At 42.5% G+C, this 22,374-nt stretch overlaps 8 protein-coding genes across 10 annotated transcripts in view; 5 read left to right on the top strand and 3 right to left on the bottom strand.

Annotated features, from left to right (window-relative positions):
• The window catches only part of LOC125769394 (LIM/homeobox protein Awh-like), a 26,978-nt gene extending 25,286 nt beyond the window's left edge, over positions 1–1,692 (top strand). Inside the window, exons 3-6 of the mRNA XM_049438116.1 lie at positions 310–524; positions 604–825; positions 922–1,161; positions 1,246–1,692. Coding sequence (XP_049294073.1) covers positions 310–524; positions 604–825; positions 922–1,161; positions 1,246–1,307 — 739 coding nt within the window. The 3' untranslated portion in view covers positions 1,308–1,692. The remainder of the gene's footprint in view (positions 1–309; positions 525–603; positions 826–921; positions 1,162–1,245) is intronic.
• On the top strand, positions 1,484–17,382 carry LOC125769387 (2-aminoadipate transaminase). Of its 3 annotated transcripts, XR_007419056.1 has the most exons (7): positions 1,484–2,093; positions 12,765–12,883; positions 12,968–13,122; positions 13,253–13,402; positions 13,504–13,768; positions 13,852–14,629; positions 15,796–17,382. XR_007419056.1 is itself a non-coding variant. In XM_049438107.1 (6 exons), exons 1-6 carry the CDS (start codon positions 1,860–1,862, stop codon positions 14,276–14,278), a joined length of 1,350 nt encoding a protein of 449 aa, XP_049294064.1. In that variant the 5' UTR covers positions 1,484–1,859; the 3' UTR covers positions 14,279–14,893. The 3 variants fall into 3 exon arrangements, 2 of the variants coding, with proteins under 2 accessions (XP_049294064.1, XP_049294066.1); XM_049438107.1 differs by lacking the exon at positions 15,796–17,382 and having other exon boundaries at positions 13,852–14,893; XM_049438109.1 differs by lacking the exons at positions 1,484–2,093; positions 15,796–17,382 and adding an exon at positions 2,185–2,615 and having other exon boundaries at positions 13,852–14,890.
• On the bottom strand, positions 2,767–4,672 carry LOC125769382 (cactin). Its single transcript, XM_049438100.1, has 2 exons — positions 4,559–4,672; positions 2,767–4,487 (listed from the first exon to the last, which is right to left on the bottom strand). Exon 2 carries the CDS (start codon positions 4,481–4,483, stop codon positions 2,837–2,839), a length of 1,647 nt encoding a protein of 548 aa, XP_049294057.1. The 5' UTR covers positions 4,484–4,487; positions 4,559–4,672; the 3' UTR covers positions 2,767–2,836.
• On the top strand, positions 4,778–10,872 carry LOC125769399 (uncharacterized). The gene is made up of 3 exons (XM_049438122.1): positions 4,778–5,304; positions 5,368–5,911; positions 10,684–10,872. Exons 1-2 carry the CDS (start codon positions 5,167–5,169, stop codon positions 5,875–5,877), a joined length of 648 nt encoding a protein of 215 aa, XP_049294079.1. The 5' UTR covers positions 4,778–5,166; the 3' UTR covers positions 5,878–5,911; positions 10,684–10,872.
• LOC125769390 (uncharacterized) lies at positions 6,112–9,056 on the top strand. Its single transcript, XM_049438112.1, has 3 exons — positions 6,112–6,483; positions 6,549–6,626; positions 7,774–9,056. Exons 1-3 carry the CDS (start codon positions 6,112–6,114, stop codon positions 8,518–8,520), a joined length of 1,197 nt encoding a protein of 398 aa, XP_049294069.1. The 3' UTR covers positions 8,521–9,056.
• LOC125769398 (uncharacterized) lies at positions 6,623–9,449 on the bottom strand. Its single transcript, XM_049438121.1, has 3 exons — positions 9,218–9,449; positions 9,053–9,144; positions 6,623–7,690 (listed from the first exon to the last, which is right to left on the bottom strand). Exons 1-3 carry the CDS (start codon positions 9,447–9,449, stop codon positions 7,244–7,246), a joined length of 771 nt encoding a protein of 256 aa, XP_049294078.1. The 3' UTR covers positions 6,623–7,243.
• On the bottom strand, positions 10,987–12,731 carry LOC125769392 (putative nuclease HARBI1). Its single transcript, XM_049438115.1, has 4 exons — positions 12,314–12,731; positions 11,816–12,254; positions 11,588–11,732; positions 10,987–11,518 (listed from the first exon to the last, which is right to left on the bottom strand). Exons 1-4 carry the CDS (start codon positions 12,433–12,435, stop codon positions 11,220–11,222), a joined length of 1,005 nt encoding a protein of 334 aa, XP_049294072.1. The 5' UTR covers positions 12,436–12,731; the 3' UTR covers positions 10,987–11,219.
• A 1,044-nt stretch (positions 17,383–18,426) lies between the features above and the next one.
• LOC125769400 (uncharacterized) lies at positions 18,427–22,320 on the top strand. The gene is made up of 3 exons (XM_049438123.1): positions 18,427–18,564; positions 21,158–21,446; positions 21,749–22,320. The coding sequence occupies exons 2-3, from the start codon at positions 21,171–21,173 to the stop codon at positions 22,058–22,060; spliced, it is 588 nt and encodes a 195-aa protein (XP_049294080.1). The 5' UTR covers positions 18,427–18,564; positions 21,158–21,170; the 3' UTR covers positions 22,061–22,320.
• The last annotated feature ends 54 nt before the right edge of the window (positions 22,321–22,374 follow it).

Consider the following 22,374-nt stretch of genomic DNA (forward strand, 5'->3'; position numbering starts at 1 on the left):
ACTTTAAAAATGATTTCTTAAATCATAAAACAAAGTGTTAAAAATGTTTGCGACACTTTGGGCTTATGTAGCAAAATAATTCATGATCATGTCATGATCAAGACATTCATGACCTGGACCAGATATAAATCTCAATTCTTCATTCAAATTTTAACGATGCGTGTTAAAAATTGAACACGACTGTAACCTCACAGTATGAGACATGGTTCAACTCCCATCCGTTACAACGCTTTCCCCCAGCAGAGATTGTTTTTCGTTGATGAATCTCACCGATCGTTTCCAACTCCATTTGTCTTCCATCCTGTGCAGGACTTTCGGTACCAAGTGTGCCCGATGCAGCCGTACGATCAGTGCCACCGACTGGGTGCGACGGGCTCGCGATCTTATCTTTCATCTTGCCTGCTTTGCCTGTGATAGCTGTGGGCGCCAGTTGTCTACCGGAGAACAGTTCGCCCTCGTAGACGATAAGGTACTGTGCAAGACGCACTACTCGGAGATGTTTGACTGCGGCACCTCGAGCGATGGTAGGTGTAGCTAGTTTGGGGAGACTATTTGCTAGCGTAAATCTCTCAACATCACTGTCCGTGGTTCTCTTCCCTGCAGACGGTTGCGAGGCGGATGGATACCAGAAGAATAACAAAACCAAACGCGTCCGGACGACGTTCACGGAGGAGCAGCTGCAGATATTGCAGGCAAACTTTAACATCGATAGCAACCCGGACGGTCAGGATCTGGAGCGGATAGCATCGGTGACGGGTCTTAGCAAGCGTGTTACGCAGGTTTGGTTCCAGAATTCGCGAGCACGACAGAAGAAGCACGTTCAAGGTATGGTTTGTCAATCAAACAGCTCGAAACGAGCGTATGATCTTCAGTACGATCACCATAAGCCTTATCCCATTTTTCTTCCCCTTTCTTCCACAGTTCCTAGGGAAGGTGAAATGAATCCCTTTGCGAGGCATATCAACCTGCAGCTTTCGTACACCTTCCAGCAGGCCGGTGTCGTCCACAATCCATTACACATTGGCGCTGGTGGGGGTATTTTAAATGGGTCCCCCTTCGGCACTAATGGTAACTTTGGCAGCCATCATCACAACAACAATAATAATAGTAGTAGCATCAACAATAATCATTCATCGAAATCATCCGCTTATAGTACGCATGGTAAGTATATTTTGCTAGTACAGTAGTACCGCCAAACAACAACATCCAACGCCACTATTAATGTAAATTTGGTTTCACTTTTAGATTCTTCGCTTGATGAACTATCGGAAGACTCTGCAATACACTGCATGCAGAGTGAGGCTTAGCATATGGAATTGTCACGTGTTTTGTACATTAACATGCCACGCGTTTATTGTTGATCAGTATTAATTTATTTCTACCACACTATTACGAGGCGGCCTAAGTTGTAGCAAAATTTTAGTCAAGCTCCTCCCAGTCTCCGGTCTATAGTAGTTTGGAGACGATTTGTTTTTAACAAAAAAATTGTTTTTTTAACTTTATCCTTTTCTGCGTAACATTGTGGAAATGTGTACGGTTTCAAATGCGTGCGTGCGTGTGTGCGCGCACGTGCGATGTATTAAATTATTGTCTACTGCTAGGATAGTTGTGGTGGCCTTAAGTCTAATGAAGTTCGTTTGAAACGCAACGTAAAATAAAGTGAAGAAATTATTTATTTAATGCACCACTGTACGAAGGAGGTAATAGGGTAATTGTGTGTGTGTGTTTAAGCGATGAAGAAAGAAACACCTTTTCGATAGGATTCCAGGTTTTGTTTTAAAGTAAATGGTTGATTGTTCGTGCTGCTCATTCATGCGTTGCAATGAAGTTGAAAATACTATATAAATGGGTCGAACGGCATGCAGACAAATCATTCAATAAAACAGCACCAGTTCAAACGGTCGATCTACAGAACGATCAACATAACAATGGAGTCCGTTCGTCAGGAAATAAGTCAGCGTTACCAAACGGATGTTCCTACCATGGACGTCTACAACAAGGAAGCGATGGCCATCATGGGCATGGGATTACCACCGGAGGAGATGCTGAAGGAATGCTGTTCAATTTTCCAGCTCGCAACTGCAAATCGAATGGTGAGTCGCAGAGAAGTGCGTTTAAAATTTTGAAAAAAACAATCCTACACTTTTACCCTACAACGATGGACCCCTCGGTTCGCTTCCTTATCGCTTCACGCACACCAAACGGCGCACACCATCCGTCAAAGTTGCGTATCACATTGTAAACAAAGCGAACCGCAACAACAGTTGTGCGTGTGTTTTGCTGTAGATCGCAGAACCGAACTGTCCATTCTCGATATCCGGAAGTGTATTAGCGGTGCAGCTATTAGCAACGCGTAACTAAACACAGGAAGTGATCCACCGATTGACCTACATAGTTAGTTGCGTGTGTTTTGTTCTGTGTTGCTTTTTTGAACCCTTGCCAAGCAGCAGCTACGCAACATGCAGCGACGGGAAGTTCCGATGAAGCACCTTTTCGATGGTGGTGAACTGAATGTGTATGATCAGAAAATTGCCAACCTGTCGGCTGGTGCGCCAGGGCCGGATCTGTTGGGAAAGAGTGCAGAAAAGTTCCAACAGGCAACCGAAGAGCGGATCGTAAGTAGCGACAGCTAAATGCGTTGGCAATACCGGCGTATCACATGGCATGAGAAGATTGTGCAGGAATTGCTGATAAGAAGATCTGTGGTTGTGTGGGACACAACTCCCAAAATGATTAAATTAAAAAAAAAAAATACTGCGTTTCAGCTTATTCTACAAATTTGCTTTATTGTGGTTAATCGCATAGTTTTCTGCTTAGGTAATACAAAATTAAATGCTTAACGACGGTACCGGTAGCGTTTGAAGTGGAACCAGAGCTGAAAAATGTTGTTCTGAAACTGGCACCGGAAGCCACGTTTGTAGCTAAACTCCCACTCACGATTCACGATCTTAAACGCTATATCCTCGTACGGTGGTCCGGCATGAAACCGTAACGTCGCAAAATCTCCATTATCCGAGCAAGGCGTTAAGAAGTACTGTGGCGTAGTGTTCTTGTTGATCAGATCCGGATAGAAAATGTTGAACTTATATCCCTGCACAATCTTCGGTGGCGGATTGTCCATATCGTAATGGGTCTGGTTGTACTTGTTCCACTCGAAGCCTGTGTGCACGCGGTTAAAGTAGCGTGGTTTGCGGGGTCGGTATTTATCCGACCACAGGTAGACTTGCGAATCGACACGCGTTTCCACGGAAAATTCAGCCTCATCGTTGTCCATACCACGGCGAGCTTCCTTGCGCAGTAGCATCTCTTCGCGGGAGTACAGCTCTTCATCTTGGTTAATACCCAGCACCTTTTGGCGTAAAAGATCCAGTATCTCTTCGTCTTTATCCTCGGTGATGATATCAATGCCGGGTTCGAGATCGTTCGGTTGTAGATACTTCGGTTCGTAGCCACCCTTTTTGTACATCTCGAAACACTCGTTCAGTAGATCCGATTCGTGGCTGTCTGCTGGTTTGCTGGGCCCTGGTTCAGTTTCTGATTGAGCGGCACCGCTGTCCATGGACGATTCATCCGCCTGTTCGACTCTAGCAGCTAGCCCAGATGGACCCGGCGCATCGTCGTCCGATTGTTCCTCTTTCTTTATTTGTATTTCTTGCTCCTTTTTCAGTAGCTCGAGCTTGCTGCGAAGATTATCCTGATGCCGGTCACGAAGCCTCGCCCGGGCCATGTGTGCTTTGAGCTGAGAAAGCAAACTCTCCCAATACCCGATATCCAACCCATCCTGCTGGCTGCTGATTTTGTCTTCGATTTTCTTCTTCAGCTCGTCGAGCTGTTGGGCAGTTTTTCCCCGGAAAATTTGCGTCACATCCTTTGCTACACTCTGATGAATGCCTTCGCGACGACCCGTAGCAATCCGTTGTTTTTCCGCTTCCACTTTGCGCAGTTTATGAATTTCATCGTCAACGATGATGGTTAAATCTGTCCAGAAGTCCAAATTTTTCCCTTTCTCGAGCTCGTTATACACTTTAATGTCGACCAGCAAATCTTCCAGATCGTCCAAGCTCAACCCATTCAGGTAGGTGTACGGTTCGTGCATTTGCATCTCGATCGATTCCTCCAGGTTCTGCTCGGAGATGTACTGCGCTAACAGATCGATCGGTTTAGCCCGACCATCCTGTATGCGGATCTTGCTGCGTAGCTTTGCCTGCTCCAAATGGAACGTTTCTTCCTGCCGTTGCCACTCATCAAACTGAGCTGCTTCCTTCGAACGCTGCATAAGATACATATCATCCTCACGTTGCTGCTGTTGATGTTCCCGTTCCAAACGGCGCTTTTTAATCTTTTCCAATTCGATAACATTTTCTAGCTGTGTTTTGCGATTCAACGCCTCTAGCTCGCGCCGTGAAATGTCCTTCAAGCCCTGCTTTTCTAGCTTCTTCTTCCACACAAACGGGGCGGATTTTTCACTTTGCTCGCCCCACATGGTCCTGCGATGCGAATGCGAAGAAAATTATGATTAAACAGGCTGGAATGATACTTTTTTGAAGAATATTTTTACCTACACTTTCACTACACACTTCTGGATGTTGTTGGGTTGAGAAACTGTAAACAAAGAGTTCGTCGCTTGAGAGCTGTCATACTGATCAGGCTGTCAAAATGCTGGCAGTTGAAACATTTCTCAACCTCACGGATAGATGGCGCTATTGACATAATTTTTTGAATATATCGTTATCGGCTCGGAATTTTATACAAATCGCTCGAAATCATTTTCATATAAGTGCTCATTCTCAGTATCAAACGTCTTCTCAAACGTCACGAAATTGTCATGTTGGTATTATGACTTTCCGTTTGGCTCTCCGTTTGGCACATTCAGACGTTTCAAAAATCAATGATAACTTGATGTTAAACGGAAAGTAAAAAATTTGCATTACCTGTGCCAAACGGAAAACCCGTTAGACAGAAAATTTTCCGTCAGCCGAAAGCAACGGAAAGTACAGCTTGTGGTGTGAAAAAAGAGTTAATTTTCGAAATAAAAACCAAAAAAATATGTAAGTATCATAAAGGTTGTTTAGGAAATCAGTTGTAATATATTTTAAATTTATTTCTTGTTTGGTGGCTTTCAGGGACCAGTCGGAAACAAGAACGACTAGAATACAGTATGAAAAGATGGTTGACATCATGGAAACCGCTCCTGATATAGCTCGAGCCTTATTTAAGGGGGATCAATCGGCTTTTTGGAAAGAACTTGCAGACAACCTTAACCCCTTAGGTCCTCCCATCAAGAATGTGGCAACGTGGAAAAGGGTAATGACACATTTTACAACAAAATAACAATTTATTTACCAAATAATTTCCTTACTTTTAAAGGTATGGTTCGATTACAAATGTGCGGTTAAGAAGAAGCTACGCGACAACAAAGCTTCTCTTACTGCCACGGGGGGTGGACCAAACCGCACTAAATTGTTAAATGAATTGGAGGAACGAGTCGCAAATCTAACCAATTTGAGAGCAACAGTGGAGGGCAATAGCGCCGCGCGATTCGGAATAAGCCGACCGGGCAATAACAGTATCGAAAACAATCCCAATACCGACATCGTCCCAACACAAAACCAAATCAGCAGCCAGCAACAACAGGAACCAGAGGTACTACAAAAACAGCAAAACGGGATAATTACAGGACCAATAGGCAATAGATCAAATCGAAAACGGAAGAACACAGATGCAGTATTACAACAAAACAAGGCTATGCTGGAGATGATGGCAAAACTAATCAAATTGCAAGAAGAAACTAATTTAGCCATGGTTGAATGTACAAAACAAATTAGAATTTTAAGCAACGTACTAACGAAACAAAACAATAATCTTAATTCAAATTAAATATTACTTATTCAAATCAAAATTTACATGTAAGGTTGGACATAGACGAAGCGAGATTTACGCAGATCGAGTAATACGCAGCTGTCAAATTTGGTATAACGACTGTCAAACAGGCGAGTAAACCGCGCCTCGTGTATGGACCAAACCGCGTGCGTAGTTTGAATAGCGAAATAAAATCATTGTCACTTGTTATTGGTTTTTCTGGTGTTACATTATTGTTATCTGCTACAAACAATGAGTCGTGACTTAAATCAAGCTGCTTTACGCTTTACCAGTGCGTGGGCGAATTTTATTCGCATACACACAGCATCTCTTCAGCAATTTCCTTCTTCTCGTGTTTGGATGCGCCCTATGTTGCTAGAGAGAGAAAATCAAGCTAGTCGCCTGGTTGAGACGATATTGAAAGAAGATCTAGACACCACCATAATAAATTTTATGAGATTATCTCGATCTGATTTCAATTATCTGCTTGAAAGAATTGGGCCAAAGATAACGAAAATGGATACTAACATGCGAAAGAGTTTATCACCCAAAGATAAGCTCATAGTTACATTGCGTTATTTGGCAACAGGAGATTCATACAAAACTCTCGAGTATGCATTTCGGGTAAGTATCATTTTTTAAATAAATTGCAAAACAGAATGATTTACTTATTTCATGTTTGTTATCAGATTTCGGCACAAGCGATCGGTGCATTCATACCGGAAGTGTGTGATTGTTTGGTTGAAGTGTTGCAAGACTATGTAAAGGTAAGCAACTAAAGAAAAATTACTAACTAGATGGACCGAGACCGAGACCAAAGAATATTTCGAATATTGATAAATTGATGACCAAGGCGATAGCGATGCCAGTCTTCACATAGTAGGAACGGTACCGAATCCCTATGGGTTAAGTTAGCATGCGAAAGGCGTCTTGAAAGTTGCTTGTTCGAATTGTATTTCCAAGTTTAGATTTCAAACTACGATTTTTGGTGGAGGCCAACCATGTCAGTCCCTCGTTATGAGCCTGGCCACACGCATAGAATCTCAAGAGATGATCGCACCTTTGATGCGGTTCGAAACTATTTTTTTAGTCACAAATTAACCTGTTAAAAATATTGTGCAGCTAACTATATTCGTCGAAATCCGGTCGACAGCTTTTGTCATGAAAATGGCAAAGGCCAACCCAGTTGAAAAATTTTTTTTGTACCAGGCCTGAAGGATATGGTCGGGTAAATGCCAAATGTGAATTTTTTTTGTGGATATATTTCTTTATACATCATATTCATGAAATTAACAAAAAAATAGATAATGAAGTTTAACAATAAACTAAACTAAACGTAGGACATTTCGGCCTGGCCGTTTTACCTTAAAACAAAAAAAAATTGCTATGCCTGGTATCCGAAATTTTGACGAAACCGAATGTCTTCTTCTTCGGTTACCATACGCCGAACCCGCACCAAAAATCGCTTTCGGCGCTCGGGTGTCCACTCTTTTATCGTTTCTCGTACTCCGTCTAATTCATCCGACGGTGTATTTAACTTATTTATAAGTTCAATGGTGGCTGTTCCTACTGTTTTTAAAGCTTCGAGCGCCTCCTCTGTATAGGCAATACTGCCTTCTTGGTAGCGTCTACGACGGTTGTGTGGTGGAGATGATGCACGTGGTACTGTGGTATGTCGCGTAGGTGAGGCGTGAGAAGGACGCGGTTCCGGTGCAGTGGTACCATCTAATTCCGGAAGTAGCGAATGTTCGGGAACATTTTCCGAGGATGGTCCATCGAGATATTGGAGTTCATTGGCCTCGTCCAACATCTCGATCTCTAAATCTGGCAACTGTAGCAATAAACATAAATAATAAGTTATTTTTTGTGTAGTTTCTAAAACACTTAATGTTATTATCTCTTTCTTTATTACAGCTTCCATCAAGCCCCGAAGAATGGATGAAAGTGGTTCAAGGGTTTGAACATAAATGGAATTTTCCTCACACTCTTGGGGCGATGGATGGCAAACATGTAGCGACAAAAGCTCCACCACACAGTGGAACCGATTATTACAATTACAAACATTTTTTTAGCCTTGCATTATTAGGAGTTGTTGATGCCGACTGTAATTTTATGTATGCAGACGTAGGCGCTAAAGGCAGGATTTCTGATGGAGGAGTCTTTCGAAACACTTCTCTATATAGAAAACTGGAGAGAAACGATTGTAATATACCGAGTCCGGCACCGTTGCATGAAACATCGCGAGTAGAAGTCCCGTACATGTTTTTAGGAGACAAGGCATTTCCTTTGACTTCCTATTGTCTTAGGCCATTCGGTGGTTTTACACAAGTTGGATCTGTTGAGCGCAATTTTAATCAACGCCACTCTATTGCCAGGCGTACTGTAGAAATGGCTTTCGGTATCCTTAGCGCAAGGTTTAGGGTTTTAAAAAAACCAATGGAACTCCAAGTAGAAAATGCCAAAAAAGTTATAATGGCTACAATATATCTGCACAACTTTATTAGAAGGACGGAGGAAGTCAGAATGCACGATAGCAACTTTCTTTCAGGAAACGACGAAGGAAATGCTAACATGCGAAACATGATTTCGAACGCGTCACGTGCCAGTACTAATATGCTACAAATTCGGATGCATGTAGCAAACTTTCTGATGAACAATTGACTGTTTAAACTTTTTCTGCGACCATTATTTTTAAAATAAAAAAAAATTGTTCTATCTAACGATATATTCAATCCTTTTTTCATACTTTACTTTTACTATTATAATTTCGAATAAATGATAGCATCATTGAATGCATGCAACAAATATTGCACTATGTAATCGAATGTAGATGACCATACATTTTGCCATATTGTCGTATTGGATGTAAATAATTAAATGTATATGCTATTTTTAGACATTGATTACTTAACTTAAATCCCTAATAAAACTGTTTTCATGTACTCTACTTTAAAATTTTACTTTTCTTTTTTCGGATAGTTTCTAACGTAAAAATAAAGTTAAAAAAAGCGCATTTATAATGAAATTTTAAATATTTAGCTTTGGCAGCATAAGATTTTTTTTTATTATTCATTTGTTTTTCTTATAGTGATGTATGTTAAATACTAATAATTAATTCTCAATAGAGAAGATTATAATATTATTATAATCTGAGTGAAAATAAAAGACAAATAAATAAAATATATTTACTTACGGTGTTCAGTGTCATCCCACACTCCGTTGTTGAGTCCAAAAACCTCATAGCGCTGTACCCACACCAGGTTGGAAGTGCGATTTCATCAGCGCCTTAAAATAAAAAGTAATGGTTTTATTATAACATCATCATCATCATCTGCTTTTCACTATTCGTAATACAAACCAGAACCGGTTACAAAACTGCGATTATAATTTGAGCGATACTTCCGATACGTGGCCTGAAGGGAAGTCCACTTATCTTTAAGAGTTTGAACAGGATGTTGCATGACCCCCGCGATTTCATTCCACATATCGGCCTTGACTATTATGTTTTTATATCCCTTGTCTTTCCTGTCCCATAGACTTTTACGGCGGAAAATCTGGTCAATAAAAAACAACGTTTCGTCATCGCTCATGTGAACCGTCTGTAAAAGAAGCAATAAAAGAAAATAATTAGCAAATCGTTTAAAGGCAGTTGGTAACTACCTAGTCGGATTCAGTAGTGGAAGCTCAACTAAGGACCAGATAGTTACAATCTGACAAAATCACTCTAATCCGTTCGTGCCTCATGAAGTTTTGCGGCAAGATCACAGATTGTCCTATCTTCAACTGAACATAGCATCTGAATGGATACTATGATGCAAGGGCATCACTACGCAAAGCACGGTTATCCTAGGCAGGCCATATGTACATCACAGAGAGAAGCAGGAAGCTATGGTAGTCGTGCATCGGTATATCCGTCCTGTACATACGTGTGTCATAGGATTTACTCATCGCCAGCAGCTGATAGCAGGCAGACAACCCGACACACTGGACGCACCTCAATGGATCGGAAAAAGTCTCTATCGGTCGTGTCGCCGGATCGTGTGTCAGAGACTGTATTCTCTTTCATTTACGCTGGCGCACGCGAACGATAACATCCGTGTGGTAGAAAGTCGAATTCGGATGTTCGGAGCTTGGACGACGAGAGCATGAAGCGAAATGCCGTCGAAATAGCTTGTAAATGGTTTCCAAGCGTTTGTTTGCGGCTGTGCTATATTGGGACGAAACATGGACACAACACTACCTGCCAGCAGTCTTGGGTAGCCAAGTATAATCTGGATCTGGGCAGATCTGGTGGTTACGGCATATTATGCGGATGGTGAAAAACCCTGCGAAATTGCTGCTCTGCACCAACCCGGAAGGACGCCGGCCCACAGGAGCGCAAGGTATAAGTTGGCGTGATTAGGTGCTGCGATATGTGCGGAGTGCTAGTTCCTGCTATCGGCAAATTGACTTACCTTTTTTTTTGTTTTTAACGCAGGTTTGGAACCTAAAACACAAACAAATATGAATATGCATTGCAATTATCTTTACTGCAGTTATAAACTTACTCATTTTGTTGTATTTTTATGGCCTTTAAGCGAAAACTTTATGATTAAGCTATGCTGCTAACCGGAAAATCATGAACACAATTGTAAACAACTCTGAAACGTCACCGATCGCGCTACCGAGAAAACGCAGAGTTGCTGCACTTCAACAACTCTGCGGAAACGCGGGCGCGATAGCAGGCGCGGCAAATTTGACAACTGAACTGGGCTAAATCTGGTATAAACTAGCCGCGTATTACTCGAACTGCGTAAATCTCGCTTCGTCTATGTCCAACCTAAGGCTTAGTTTAATCATAGGTTAAGTCATAGGTCAAGGCTGTGAAACATCTGTATGGAACTAAATGTGAACTTATTTTTATTTCATTTTTATTATTTTATTTACATGAAATAAGAAATAGTACAAATCGATATGAATACAATGCATTATAACAAAAACTGACATCATTGAATTTGATTGATTTTCTAATTACGACAGTATCATTGCTTGTTAATTGGTACTGCATCACAATACAAGAATATCTGAGGATCGGGTTTGAACACAGTTTTGTGCTGGTAACCTTCTGAACGAAGGCTCTATTTCAACAAACTATCCTTGGTTAAGAATCCATCATTTAGCGTATCTAATTTTTTAAACCAAAAACCGTATCAAAGCACTTTGTTGGTTTATGCTTGACAGAATGTCGGGTGCAAAAGCAGTTGTGGAATCACATGTCGTGAGCTACAGTGCTACATTCACATATATCCAATCGAGCTTTCTCAGTTATTAATGAATGATGCATAAGTTGTTGTTAAATTTAATTTAAATTTTTTAATTATTTATTGCTCTATTTCTGCATTTGAACCATCGTTTTCAGGTAAAATGTCCATATTCCTTGCCAAACATATATTGTGAAGTGCACAACAAACATTTGTAATTTGCGCAGCCTTTTCTGGTTTGTAGTGCAGCTGTCTTGCACCTAACAAGCATCGGAATCGATTCTTTAGCATGCCAATGGTTCGTTCGATTATTTCTCTTCCCTTCGCGTGCCTGGTATTATAGGAGGCATCCGGTGTATTTGGAGCTGCATTTCGTTTCGGTGTTATTAACCATGGCTTTGACGGGTATGCGGAATCGCCTGCGAGTAGGAAAAAAAATTAAATCAGATTTGCAAACTTCTACTAGTCCTGATGAAAACACAACTCACCTAATATTTTATAGCTTGTTTCACCCCTTTGATGCTTTAACGAGAAATAATCATCAATGCCACTAACACTCCAAATATGAGCGTCATGATTGGCTCCGCTGAACCTGGCATCCACGTAACGTATTGCCATTTTGTGATCGCAAACCTTTTGAGTAAATGTCAATTAATAGTATATGCAATTCTGGGTTGCACATGAAACATGTATTGCAAACATAATGATTATCTTACCAAGAGAACGTTTATACTATAAAACCCCTTCCTGTTGTAATGTTGATCTCTATCCTGGACCGGAGCAATGATTTTTATGTGCGTCCCATCTACACTCATTACAACCCCGGGTATACCCGACTTTGAAAAGAAATGCCGCCGTGCCTCTTGCTGCTCTTCCGGTGTCATTTCCAAACTGATCCATTTTTCACACAAAGTTTCCTCTAGGATCACTAGGGTTTTAGCAAACATTTTGGAAAATGTCGGCTGTGCTATGGCAATACTAAAGTCTGTTCCCACACCATGTTGATAGCTTCCTTCTGCCAGAAACCTCAACGTAGCGGCCAACATTTCCTTCGCAGTCAATCCATTGCGGCCTTTTATAGGAGGAAACTTTGGTGTTATTTGTTCTAAAATTTCCACAAAAATTTCTTTTGACACGCGGAAATTGTGGGAAAACCTGTAACGAATGTAATAAGTTAAAGCATTCGTTTTGATATTTTAGTACCATGTACTTACGCTTGGTTAGATAGTTCTAAGGGGTCGAACATACAACGCAGCATACGGCGATCTGCAGCCAGATTTTCTTTCTGCTCGCTATCAGTACTATCGCTATCACTAACGTAAAATGCGGAAATCATTTTTAGTTACAGTCCGCGGTGTCCTTTCCGGAAAAATCGATTTCCCCGATACGGCCGAATAATGTTTAACACTCAACACTTTTCACGAAAAGAACAAGAACTGTTGTTGTAACTTGTTGCTCTTGGACTGCTGTGATTATAATTTTGTTCTGATAGATTGATTGATCGAAAAAAAAAGTCGATGAAGCTTTCATCGACTCTAACGGGTGTGCGGAATGCAAATTTGCTTCCCGTTTGGTTAGAGTGTTTGTGACGGAAAGTTTCCCGTTTGTTACTGAGAATGAGCATGATAGTATTAAATATTTCCATTGCATTTTTCTACTTGACAGAAATATGAACTTAACAACTCGTCTTTCCTCTTCCAATACGGGCCAACTATTGGAACGACGGAATTTCGTAAAACACTAGCTTCGTTTCTAACCGAGGGATATCGTAGCGAAGTGCACATGTAAGTACGATTTAATCATCCATCAGCCCCTTTACTGCTATCAGACCAAACACCCCAAGTTGATTCATCGCTCCATTCAATCAGGTCCGATCTGGTTCAAACTAGCGGTGCTACGAATGGGCTACATCTGATACTCTCCACCCTAGTGGATTTGGCTGGTGTAATATTCGTTGACGAATACACGTACATGATAGCGCTGGAAACCATAGCCCAGTTTAACACAATGAAAATAGTTACAGGTAAGTGGACAATCTTATCGCTAGCTGTTTGACGCTATGCAAGGCCGCCACCCTATTAGGGAAGGGAAAACGGAAGTTCAGTGGAACATTTGTCAAATTCGAGATTTCTATTTGTCCTTCTGGCGATTAGTGCCCCTTGACGAGGACGGTCCCAACGTGGCCTCACTGCAAGCGCTGATCGATCAGCACCGGTTTGAGGCGCAGAAAGGGAAACTATTCTGGGGCGTTTATTACACGATACCGACGTTTCACAACCCCACTGGAATCGTATTTCCTGCCGGTAAGGGGATCCTAGCGCCATTTGCTGATAACCGTCCAAAACTGAGTTCCTCTTTTTTTTTGCCTATTTTGGTACCGCTCGTTTCGCTGTTTGATGCGCAGAAAAATGTCAACAGCTGATAAAGCTCGCCCGCGAAACCGACATCTTGATTGCGTGTGACGACGTGTACAATTTATTGCACTACGATGATCCCACGGCACCTCCACCCAAGCGTCTGTTTGCCTACGATATTGCCGATATGGGACGGATGGATGGATGGCGCGGCAACGTTATATCGAATGGATCGTTTTCAAAGATCCTTTCGCCTGGCATTCGGTTAGGCTGGATGGAATGTCCTCCTCGGTGTGTGGAAGCATTTCGCAACAGGTAAGCGACACAAAGGAAAGCTTCTACTGCGTCGTGAATGCTATAATTGATCAAATAAAATGCAAATTCCTTTCCATCTGCAGCGGTGTGTTGAAAAGTGGAGGTGCAGCCAACAACTACACCGGTGGCATAGTTTGCACTCTCATTCAAATGGGCTTGGCCCAGAGACAGCTGGAACACTACAGCACCAACTACTCGATGCGATTGAATGCTATGGCGCAGACGCTAGAGGAACATCTTCCCAAGGAGTGCAGCTTCCGCAAGCCGAAGGGTGGCTACTTTGTCTGGATACGCTTTCCGGCCCACATCGATTGCGCCGAATTCAACCGATACTGTTTGGAAAAGTACAGCGTATCCGCTATTCCCGGCATAAGGTTTTCCATCACTGGGGAGGCCCGTCACTTCATACGCCTCACATTTGCGTTCCACGAGCCCGACTATCTGCGCCGCAGTGTGAGAACATTCTGTCAGGCGGCAAAGGATTATCTTGCGATAGTGTCGTCATCGTAAAACCGTACAAACTACCGACACCCGTATCAAATTCTAACCCTTATCTTTATGGTATCTCGTACAAAATCTTACGATAGCAGACGCGCCAATAAAAGCTACATTTGGACGAGAGAAAAGCCCGCGTTAAGCCTCGTATCACATCTTTTACCACGCATCGGTCAGGCAGCGCCATCGTATAGATTGTACGGCAGTTAAATTTTATCGCCGTCTGTTTGAATTTGTTGATTGAGTACAATAGCGAAATGGCGGCATACACAACTTCTTGATGGGAGGTTTGCTCGCACCCAGCCAAGCTCACGTGTTTTGCGCACGCATTGAGCTAGAAGCAAAACAAGCGGCCCGAAGTGTCTGGTAAATATACGGCAAACATTGTTCGTTGGGGGGGAACGTGTCATACTGTCCATATGTTCGCACATGATGCAGATTGGGATGCATCAAATGCAATTAGCTCTTGATAATGCACGCGGTACTGAGAAGATGCGACACTGTTTCGGTTGTAAGCAACAGAAGAACATTTTGCACTAGATCGGTGCTGAAAATAGCTTTAATTTAAAGGGGACCTAGGGTTGAAATGATTGCAAATTGACTTACTGTTAAATTTAGATGAATGGGACAGGATGAAAAGTCTGTAGTTAATTGTTTGCAACCAATCATTTTCGTAGGAATTGGTGAACTCATTTGTTTTAACCTTCCTAACGATCAGTGATCTCTTAGTCCTGTGTATCGTTATTCGGTGTAACACAAAAAAAGTTGAGGATCAAATCTGATCTCTGGATCTGATCGGTGTGGTTAAATATTAAAACAATTCTCTTCATATGTTAACGTATGTGTGTTAAAAACAAATCTAGTAAGCCCCGCAGTATTATTACTATGATCTTCAGAGTAGATCATTGATTTAGACAAGCAATAGGAAAACATCTTATCTAACGACGAGATTTTCTTTTATTTAATGATTTCAAAAAAGCTTTGAGGCAAGACAGATCAAGAATTGATTATATGTTTTTGATCAGCAATAGATCATCCAAAAACGGAATTTTGAACGACGGGATTGAGCAGAATGCTCAATTCGTGATAGATCAATCTTTCAGTAACAAATTTAGGAGAATCAAATTGATCACAAGGATACCCAAAATGAGTGTCCTACCCCTAGAAACAGCATTCCATTACCTAGAGTGTGAAGCATTCATTTCTATTGATAAATCAGCCGAAATGTACCGTTCGTAAACCATTAGTTTGCTTTTAATTAATACCGATCGTTGCACCAGTATGATTACAAATGATCTTCATTTTATGGTCGTTTAATTTCAACAGCAAAGCAAAAAGAGAGATACATTCGTTGCCGCTATTCTCAATTGGAAAGCCATGGGACTAAGCCCCAAACGCTGCCAAAAATGTGTCAATTTTCATTGTGCTTGTTAGGATGTTAATAACCTTGTCTAGGGGAGGGCATTGATGAGGGGTGTGTGTACATAAGGGTGTGAATGTTTTATCGTATTTTTTTCCTGGTTATTCCGCAGATCTATCTGCAAAGTGACGCATCGGGTTAATTGTGGTCGCACTTCGGACGAGCAAATTGAAACCAATCAGGTTTTTTTTCTGTACAGAACGCATGCGTTATAGATCTGATCTGGAGCTGCCGTGTGTGTGTGTGTGTGTGCGTGTTCAACAATTGCCAGATACTACGTCAGCCCAAAAGATCATTTGATTTTTGACAAATAAAGAGAAAAAGAAAAGATTTACCAAAACCCTCCGTCTCAATATCGATTGGTCAAATAGTCACGCGCATTACACATCCCCCGAAGTCAATCTTAAAGCGCGGAAGCGCATAAAACCGATGCGGCCGTTTTGTTTGCATACCTCCACCCCTAGCACCACCCTTCGGCCACACAAACACACCCCATTCCTTTCCCGGTCCCAAGCAATTCATTTGCGGCAAATTCCATTCGATTGGTTTTGGAAGAATTTCGCAATCTTACCTCCCGAGATCCATCAAAAGCTTAAGGACATAAAAGGGAAAACGGTATCGTCGTGGCCCTTCTTATCTTATCGCGCCTTCGTTTCAGATTTGGTATTCGTCCACAGTTTGCCACACATCACAAAATGTACCTGTGTGTATGTGTGTCTGCCTTTGATAAGCAAATAGCACTTCAATTTCTCGATCACCCATGGAATTCCACCTCCACGGGTTGGGTCACCTGTTTTTTTGCTAACCGAGGGAAGAATAGAAATCGCTAGAAACTGTGCCCTTCTGCAGTGCAGTAGCTGTTCCAGGTTTCCCTTTTCCGGTTGAATCTTTGTTACGGCCGGCAAGGCAAATACAAACGCACACACAAATGGTTTCCTACGAATCCGTATCGTCGTTCCGGTGGCCACATCTTCACGGTTACGGGAGAAGAAGATTTCGCGTTCGCGCTAGCAAACAAAGCGATCTCGCCGGATACTCACGCACACTGTTGCCGCACGCTCGAAAACATCCCCCACCCTTCCTTTCCGGCACTATGGGGTTAGGAGGAACAAAGAACGGCCGAAAAGGCCGTTCTGTTTGGTGTTGTGGGAATTTTATTTCATGTCCCCACGCAGCTCGCTCATAAATGGCGTACTATTTTTGAGATGTAATTTATTTTTATCATCTGTTTGTGCATTACCTTTCCATTGACTTACCAGTCGAAGGATAGGAACAAACATCGCAGTAAGCCGCAGATCGTTGATCAATAACGTATTCAAGCGCTACTAAGATTAAAGCGTATTTACTATTATTATCACTACTACCAAATAAAGTATAATGGCCTTAAAGTAAACAAAAAAAAATGCAGCACTTTTAATAACAAAAAAACAATAAAAAAAACTGCCTAAAATTCGCATCCGTTCATCCATTGTTCTCGCGCTTCGTTGCCAACACCACTACATACATACGCGTACCACAAACGTAGGGTTTTCGCGTGATTCAACACCACCCGATGCGTGCGTTTTATTCATTCGCTTGAAATACTCGCGGCGTAGCGGATCGTACTCGCGCTGTCAGTCTGCCGTCCACGCACTATCAGTGTGTGAACGTAAAAAGGTGAAAAAAAAAACACTCCCAGAGACTTACCAACGTTTGCAAGTGAAGCAAGACACATAATATTGAAGGTGTGCAGCACGTACGCAAATAAGTGTACGGTATCGGTGTAAAAGGCAAGTCAAAGGTTAGCACAAGGAAGGAAAAACAAAAATCGGAAGAAGCACTACGCAGGATCGACGGAAGGAAGGTGCATGTGGTCAAGTGAGAAGGTGTTCGGAAAACGTAATCACGTTAGGAAATGGTCGTCGGTCGGCCGTCGTCGAGTGCTCGACGGAAAGGTGAACAACGCGGTGAACGACTGGATTGAATTGGTCGCTTCTGTAGCCGGTCTGAAACAAAAATAAAGCGTGTTTTGTGGTGTTGGGTCCGCGCAAACGTATGGTGAAAATGTGAAGTGCACATCCGGATTGCCGATTAGCAGACCCATCGGAGTAGAAGGTGGTAAACGTGTCCACTTGATCATCGACCCGAACATTTTTGGTTGAGCAGCAGCAACAGCAGAAGCAGCAGCAAAGTAACAAACCTACCTCATCCAAGGAACCTGCGGATTGCATCAGGTGAAAAAAAAGGAGGCAAGGATTGGTTCGCCACCGTATTTGGATTGAAAAGTGTGCCATTTTGTTCGTAACGCTCTCCGTAACGTAAGTGTGTGTTTGTGTGTTTCAACAATATCGACCGTTGCCACCCCGTCTACCACCCCGTCAGGGGGGTTGTTAAAGCAAGCCGGCGATTACCACCCTCCGCGGACACACCCCAGCGCACACACCCAACCCAAGATCACTGTTTTGTGTTGCGCAGTTTTTAGCACACTTGATCGCGAGACTACGGACAACCACAGCATTAGCAGCAAGATCGGTCGCGATCATTAACCAGAAGGCGCGAACGCCCTTTTAGATACGGAGAAGATTTTCGGACGAACATTTTGTGGTATCTCCGTGTGTCCCGCGACGCGTGTAAAGGACTGACGTCACGACCAACGTACCACACAAACGAGACAGCACAGAAGAAGCAGCACTTTGGTGTTGGGCTGAGTTTGAAGAGCACGATTTTTGGGCGCTTGAGTTGCGTGTTGCGGTTATTGGTGTACAGCACAATTGAAGTCGATTTTGGAGAGGACAGCGCAAAGCAACAACAAGAAAAAAATCCCCCCGTTGCAAAACGATCAACGGATAGTCCTCTTGGGAAGGAAGAGAGAGAGAAAAAAAAACACAAATCAGACAAACAGGTAAGACATGTTGGTAATGATGGGACAACACCGCCACAAGCAGTGGCTTCGCTGGGGTGTGGAATCTAATGGCCGTGTAATAAGCGAATCTTGTGGCTTTTGACAATACCAGAAGTATTATTATGTCTATAATTTGGGGGTAAAGCGTCATGTCTTCCTTTATAGTAAGTAAAAACATTTACAGCAAAAAGTAAACACAGCTTTGCAAATCTATCATTTCTGATATTTTTTTGTTGCAGGTTTGCATGTCCCTTGAACTTGCTGGTAAGGTCACGATGGACAACTCACACAATTATACAAAATAGTTAATTATGGATCAAATGCCAAAATCTGAGCAATAGCAAAAAAGAGCTAGCAAAGACATAATATGATTAAACTCCCCTTGGTTCGAGCCGTTGTTTCTAGGGCCCCTAACGACTATGGGTATTCACTTCGTATCTCGCGTAGATAAGCATGTTCCTCATGTATGTTGCGCCCGGGGTACCCGTACAAAAAAAAGGCCCGATTGTTGGGTGTATCGCACCCGCAGCAGGGATACATGAAGATTGAACAAATCTTATCGTCTCGTTGCGGGCGGCTTGTTCCTCTTTTCATTAAATTTGGTTTGCCATAGCGTATACTGCAATCGTGCTGCGTAGAGCGATCGGTTTTGATCGATCGAAACCGATAAAGCCGGCTTTAGTTTCGTTTATTTTGTTGCTGCTGTTCTGTTTGGATACTATTTTCGTGTGCGATTAATTTGTATCAATCAATCCCGTTCAAGGCGCGGAAAGATTAGGTGCGTGATACTTCCCCACGGAAATCCCACCAGGTGTGGGACAAATAGTTTAATTTAACAATAACTTTAACGTGACGGAAGGAACACAGAAGTGTGAAGGAAACAAAATTGTTTCTTCTCGTTTTGATAAGCTTAACGAATGTAAATACATGTTCCTTCCTGAAACACACACGTACATGTTTTAAATTGCTTTTTTTAAATGCATTTTTGCAGCTATCTTTTTTACAACTTTATCTAAAAAAGTTTATATATTTCCTGTGCCCCGGGGGAGGGCTTCATCAGCACGTGTCACATAAACATCTTTTCATCTCACACTAGTTGATCATAAAGCGGCAAAAACGGCAGCAAACCGATTAGCATTGAATTTGTGCTACTATTTGTTGTTTTTTTTTTTTCATATTTTACAAATGCGGCACAATATGTATCTGTTGGCTTGTAGATATAGAATGATCATTTTTAGCCTCTGTGCACCCTCCTCTTTGACAAATGATGATGAGGTTTGGCCGCGTGGTTAAAAACTGCAGATTATAATAGCAGCGTACTTTAACTCATGCGATACATGCGGAGCCCGAGATTCCTCATCTCGAGATTTTTTTTTGCTGTCCCATCTGCTATAGTACCCGATTTATATGAACAATTCGCTTCAACGTGACATACCAAATGAGCGTTAATCGATGTTTACCAACAGCAATTCCATTCGTAGAGAATGAACTACTCTTCCTGCAGTGTGTTCTCTGTTGTTGGATCCCAGGGTAGAAGGCGTTTGTTAATTGCAACAGCCATTAGGAGGGCATATAAGGTGACGTTCGTATCATGCCACCATTTTCAGTCAACTGGTGCAGTAAGAAATTTTTCCTACTTCCTAAAATGTAAAAATATTTTAATTGTAGTACAAAATCGTAAGGAACTCAACCAACAAAAGATTCTGCTTTTTTTCAAATATTTTCAAAAGCAATCACGAACATTCTTGGACGTTTGTGTGGAAACCATAGGAGAGATACTATGGGGCACCAAAATATCTCATACCACAATGTATAAGAATAATTGCCCATTTTCATTGCGTATCATTACCGTAACCAATTGTCCATTGGCAAGGCCACGGCGTCGAATACACGTAGCCAGCCAGTACGGTACGCTTTAGGTTCAAGGGTTCAAAAAAGACCTGGACTTCTTCCTGCTTCCTCTCGTCGCTTGCTGATTAGTGTCGAATTGATGAATACAAGCGTAACGTTTGCACCACCGTAACGTAGATCCCTCCACCAGGAGAACAGATCCATCCAAGTTACCAACTACAAAAAAAATACGTCATACCAAGTTTGCACATAAATTTATACTTTACGGGTCAATCACGACCCGTGTCGAAGAGTGGTAGCTTTACTCAGGCACAAAAGTTTCATTTCTTCCAAGCGAAGGTCCAAACTGTTTGCCCCCACCAGGATTCGGGGTTGTTAGAATTGATGGAAATTTATTGGATTGTTTTTGCTTGCACACCGGGTCTCGTGTCTGGGGGTTTCTGGACGACCGAGACCAAAATCGTCACTACTCCCTACCCGATCGTGTCGCGGTGGTAATTGAAGACATTTGCATAATTTACGCCTGGCTTAGAATTTCGGCGCATCGGTAATGAATGGGTTGGTTGAAGGGAAAACTGAAGAAGGAAGAGACACGCCAGCCAGCGCAAACAAATTGCATTTCGCGCAATCAATCATTTGAGCGTTCGCGTTGATGATGGCTTTAATGCTTTCAATCAGAAGATCACACACAAGATCATTATTTTTTTACGTTTCGTTTCGTACGTTCTTTGTATCATTTTAGTGCAACCACCGTCATGCTGAACCTCGAAACGGGTGAAATGGAGTACGGTACGGTCGGCGGGTACGACCGGGAACGTATCTACCTCGACAAGGAGACGGGCGAAGTGAGCAGCGATCCAACAGAGCCGGCCGGTTCGCGGCGGCGGCGTTCCAAGTTTCACGTACCGAAGCAGTACCTTCGCAACCAGTGTGGTATCATTGCGCGGCGGCCCCCACCGGTAGCGGCCGTGCCGAGCGTCGGCTGTGCCATGATGGCGTGCAAGCAAAAGATGATACCGATGATGAAGGAGGTACCTGTCAAATGACATCCATACACTCTGTACTCTAGGCTAAATAGGCTACTCCAGGCGATGGATGAAAATGTGAGGCCCATACGAGCCTACACGCTGATGCGGAAGAGGTACAGAAGACGAACGACGTGTGTTTCTTTTGTTTCTTGTGTTAGAACGTAGCAATAGAGAGGGAAAGAGGGATTCAGCATGGTTAGGGTTTAGCTAGATCGTAGACTAATGCGCACTCGATCGGTTGCACCTTAACATCCCATATACTGACCTTCATTTCTCTTATTCTATTTCCACCACACCTTTCGCAGGAGATCACGGTCGGCTATAATGGTACCGCCGCACATTTGCTCTTCCTTCTGCCACTGCTGTTTATGACGCCGAAGCTGTTCGCGCTGGTTATCACGTTTGTCGAGGCAATTCTGCACATGTGGGCTCACCGGAAGAACAGCACAAATGGCAATCCGGACGTTTACTACCGCAGCCCGATGCACGTGGTGACGCGCAACTTTTGCGAAATTTGTCGCCACGAACGTTTGATGGGTCGGGTCGGTAAGCTGCAGGACGTGCGGATGAAACAGATGCAAAACTACTTCCGGAAGGTTACGCGCAACATTGCCTAAATGTATACGATCCGTTATAGCTGTGTTACTTTCGCAGTGCCTCGATCGATCGACGATCGGTGGGATTTCCCTTCTTTTGAAGGAAAGCGAAAACCAAGGTGGCTACTGGACAGTGAATGTGTTTTGTTTTCCATTGATTAATTTGTTTTGTTTTTTTTTTCTATACCATCTGTGCTACTTTTTACCACTACATTGCTGTAAAGTGATAGCGTTATATGGATTTACATATTAATAAAAGCAAACAAAAGTATACGCTTTGACGTATGCCTTATTTCCTTCTTCCTTGAATATCACAATCATAAGAACTTATAGAA

This window comes from Anopheles funestus, chromosome 3RL (assembly GCF_943734845.2).
Source record: "Anopheles funestus chromosome 3RL, idAnoFuneDA-416_04, whole genome shotgun sequence".
Lineage (NCBI taxonomy): Eukaryota > Metazoa > Arthropoda > Insecta > Diptera > Culicidae > Anopheles > Anopheles funestus.

What these genes read in the sequence shown, in the direction of transcription:
- LOC125769387 (XM_049438107.1), top strand. Translation starts at nt 1,860, where the DNA reads ATGCAGACAAATCATTCAATAAAACAGCACCAGTTCAAACGGTCGATC. An exon ending in TATCGTAGCGAAGTGCACAT is followed by an intron (nt 12,884 to 12,967) that starts GTAAGTACGATT and finishes CCATTCAATCAG; the next exon opens with GTCCGATCTGGTTCAAACTA. An exon ending in CACAATGAAAATAGTTACAG is followed by an intron (nt 13,123 to 13,252) that starts GTAAGTGGACAA and finishes TCTGGCGATTAG; the next exon opens with TGCCCCTTGACGAGGACGGT.
- LOC125769382 (XM_049438100.1), bottom strand. Translation starts at nt 4,483, where the DNA reads ATGTGGGGCGAGCAAAGTGAAAAATCCGCCCCGTTTGTGTGGAAGAAG.
- LOC125769399 (XM_049438122.1), top strand. Translation starts at nt 5,167, where the DNA reads ATGGTTGACATCATGGAAACCGCTCCTGATATAGCTCGAGCCTTATTT. An exon ending in ATGTGGCAACGTGGAAAAGG is followed by an intron (nt 5,305 to 5,367) that starts GTAATGACACAT and finishes TTACTTTTAAAG; the next exon opens with GTATGGTTCGATTACAAATG.
- LOC125769390 (XM_049438112.1), top strand. Translation starts at nt 6,112, where the DNA reads ATGAGTCGTGACTTAAATCAAGCTGCTTTACGCTTTACCAGTGCGTGG. An exon ending in CTCTCGAGTATGCATTTCGG is followed by an intron (nt 6,484 to 6,548) that starts GTAAGTATCATT and finishes GTTTGTTATCAG; the next exon opens with ATTTCGGCACAAGCGATCGG. An exon ending in TGTTGCAAGACTATGTAAAG is followed by an intron (nt 6,627 to 7,773) that starts GTAAGCAACTAA and finishes TCTTTATTACAG; the next exon opens with CTTCCATCAAGCCCCGAAGA.
- LOC125769398 (XM_049438121.1), bottom strand. Translation starts at nt 9,449, where the DNA reads ATGAGCGATGACGAAACGTTGTTTTTTATTGACCAGATTTTCCGCCGT. An exon ending in CAGTTTTGTAACCGGTTCTG is followed by an intron (nt 9,145 to 9,217) that starts GTTTGTATTACG and finishes TTTTATTTTAAG; the next exon opens with GCGCTGATGAAATCGCACTT. An exon ending in GTGGGATGACACTGAACACC is followed by an intron (nt 7,691 to 9,052) that starts GTAAGTAAATAT and finishes TTATTGCTACAG; the next exon opens with TTGCCAGATTTAGAGATCGA.
- LOC125769392 (XM_049438115.1), bottom strand. Translation starts at nt 12,435, where the DNA reads ATGATTTCCGCATTTTACGTTAGTGATAGCGATAGTACTGATAGCGAG. An exon ending in ATAGTATAAACGTTCTCTTG is followed by an intron (nt 11,733 to 11,815) that starts GTAAGATAATCA and finishes TTTACTCAAAAG; the next exon opens with GTTTGCGATCACAAAATGGC. An exon ending in AACAAGCTATAAAATATTAG is followed by an intron (nt 11,519 to 11,587) that starts GTGAGTTGTGTT and finishes TCCTACTCGCAG; the next exon opens with GCGATTCCGCATACCCGTCA.
- LOC125769400 (XM_049438123.1), top strand. Translation starts at nt 21,171, where the DNA reads ATGCTGAACCTCGAAACGGGTGAAATGGAGTACGGTACGGTCGGCGGG. An exon ending in TGATACCGATGATGAAGGAG is followed by an intron (nt 21,447 to 21,748) that starts GTACCTGTCAAA and finishes CACCTTTCGCAG; the next exon opens with GAGATCACGGTCGGCTATAA.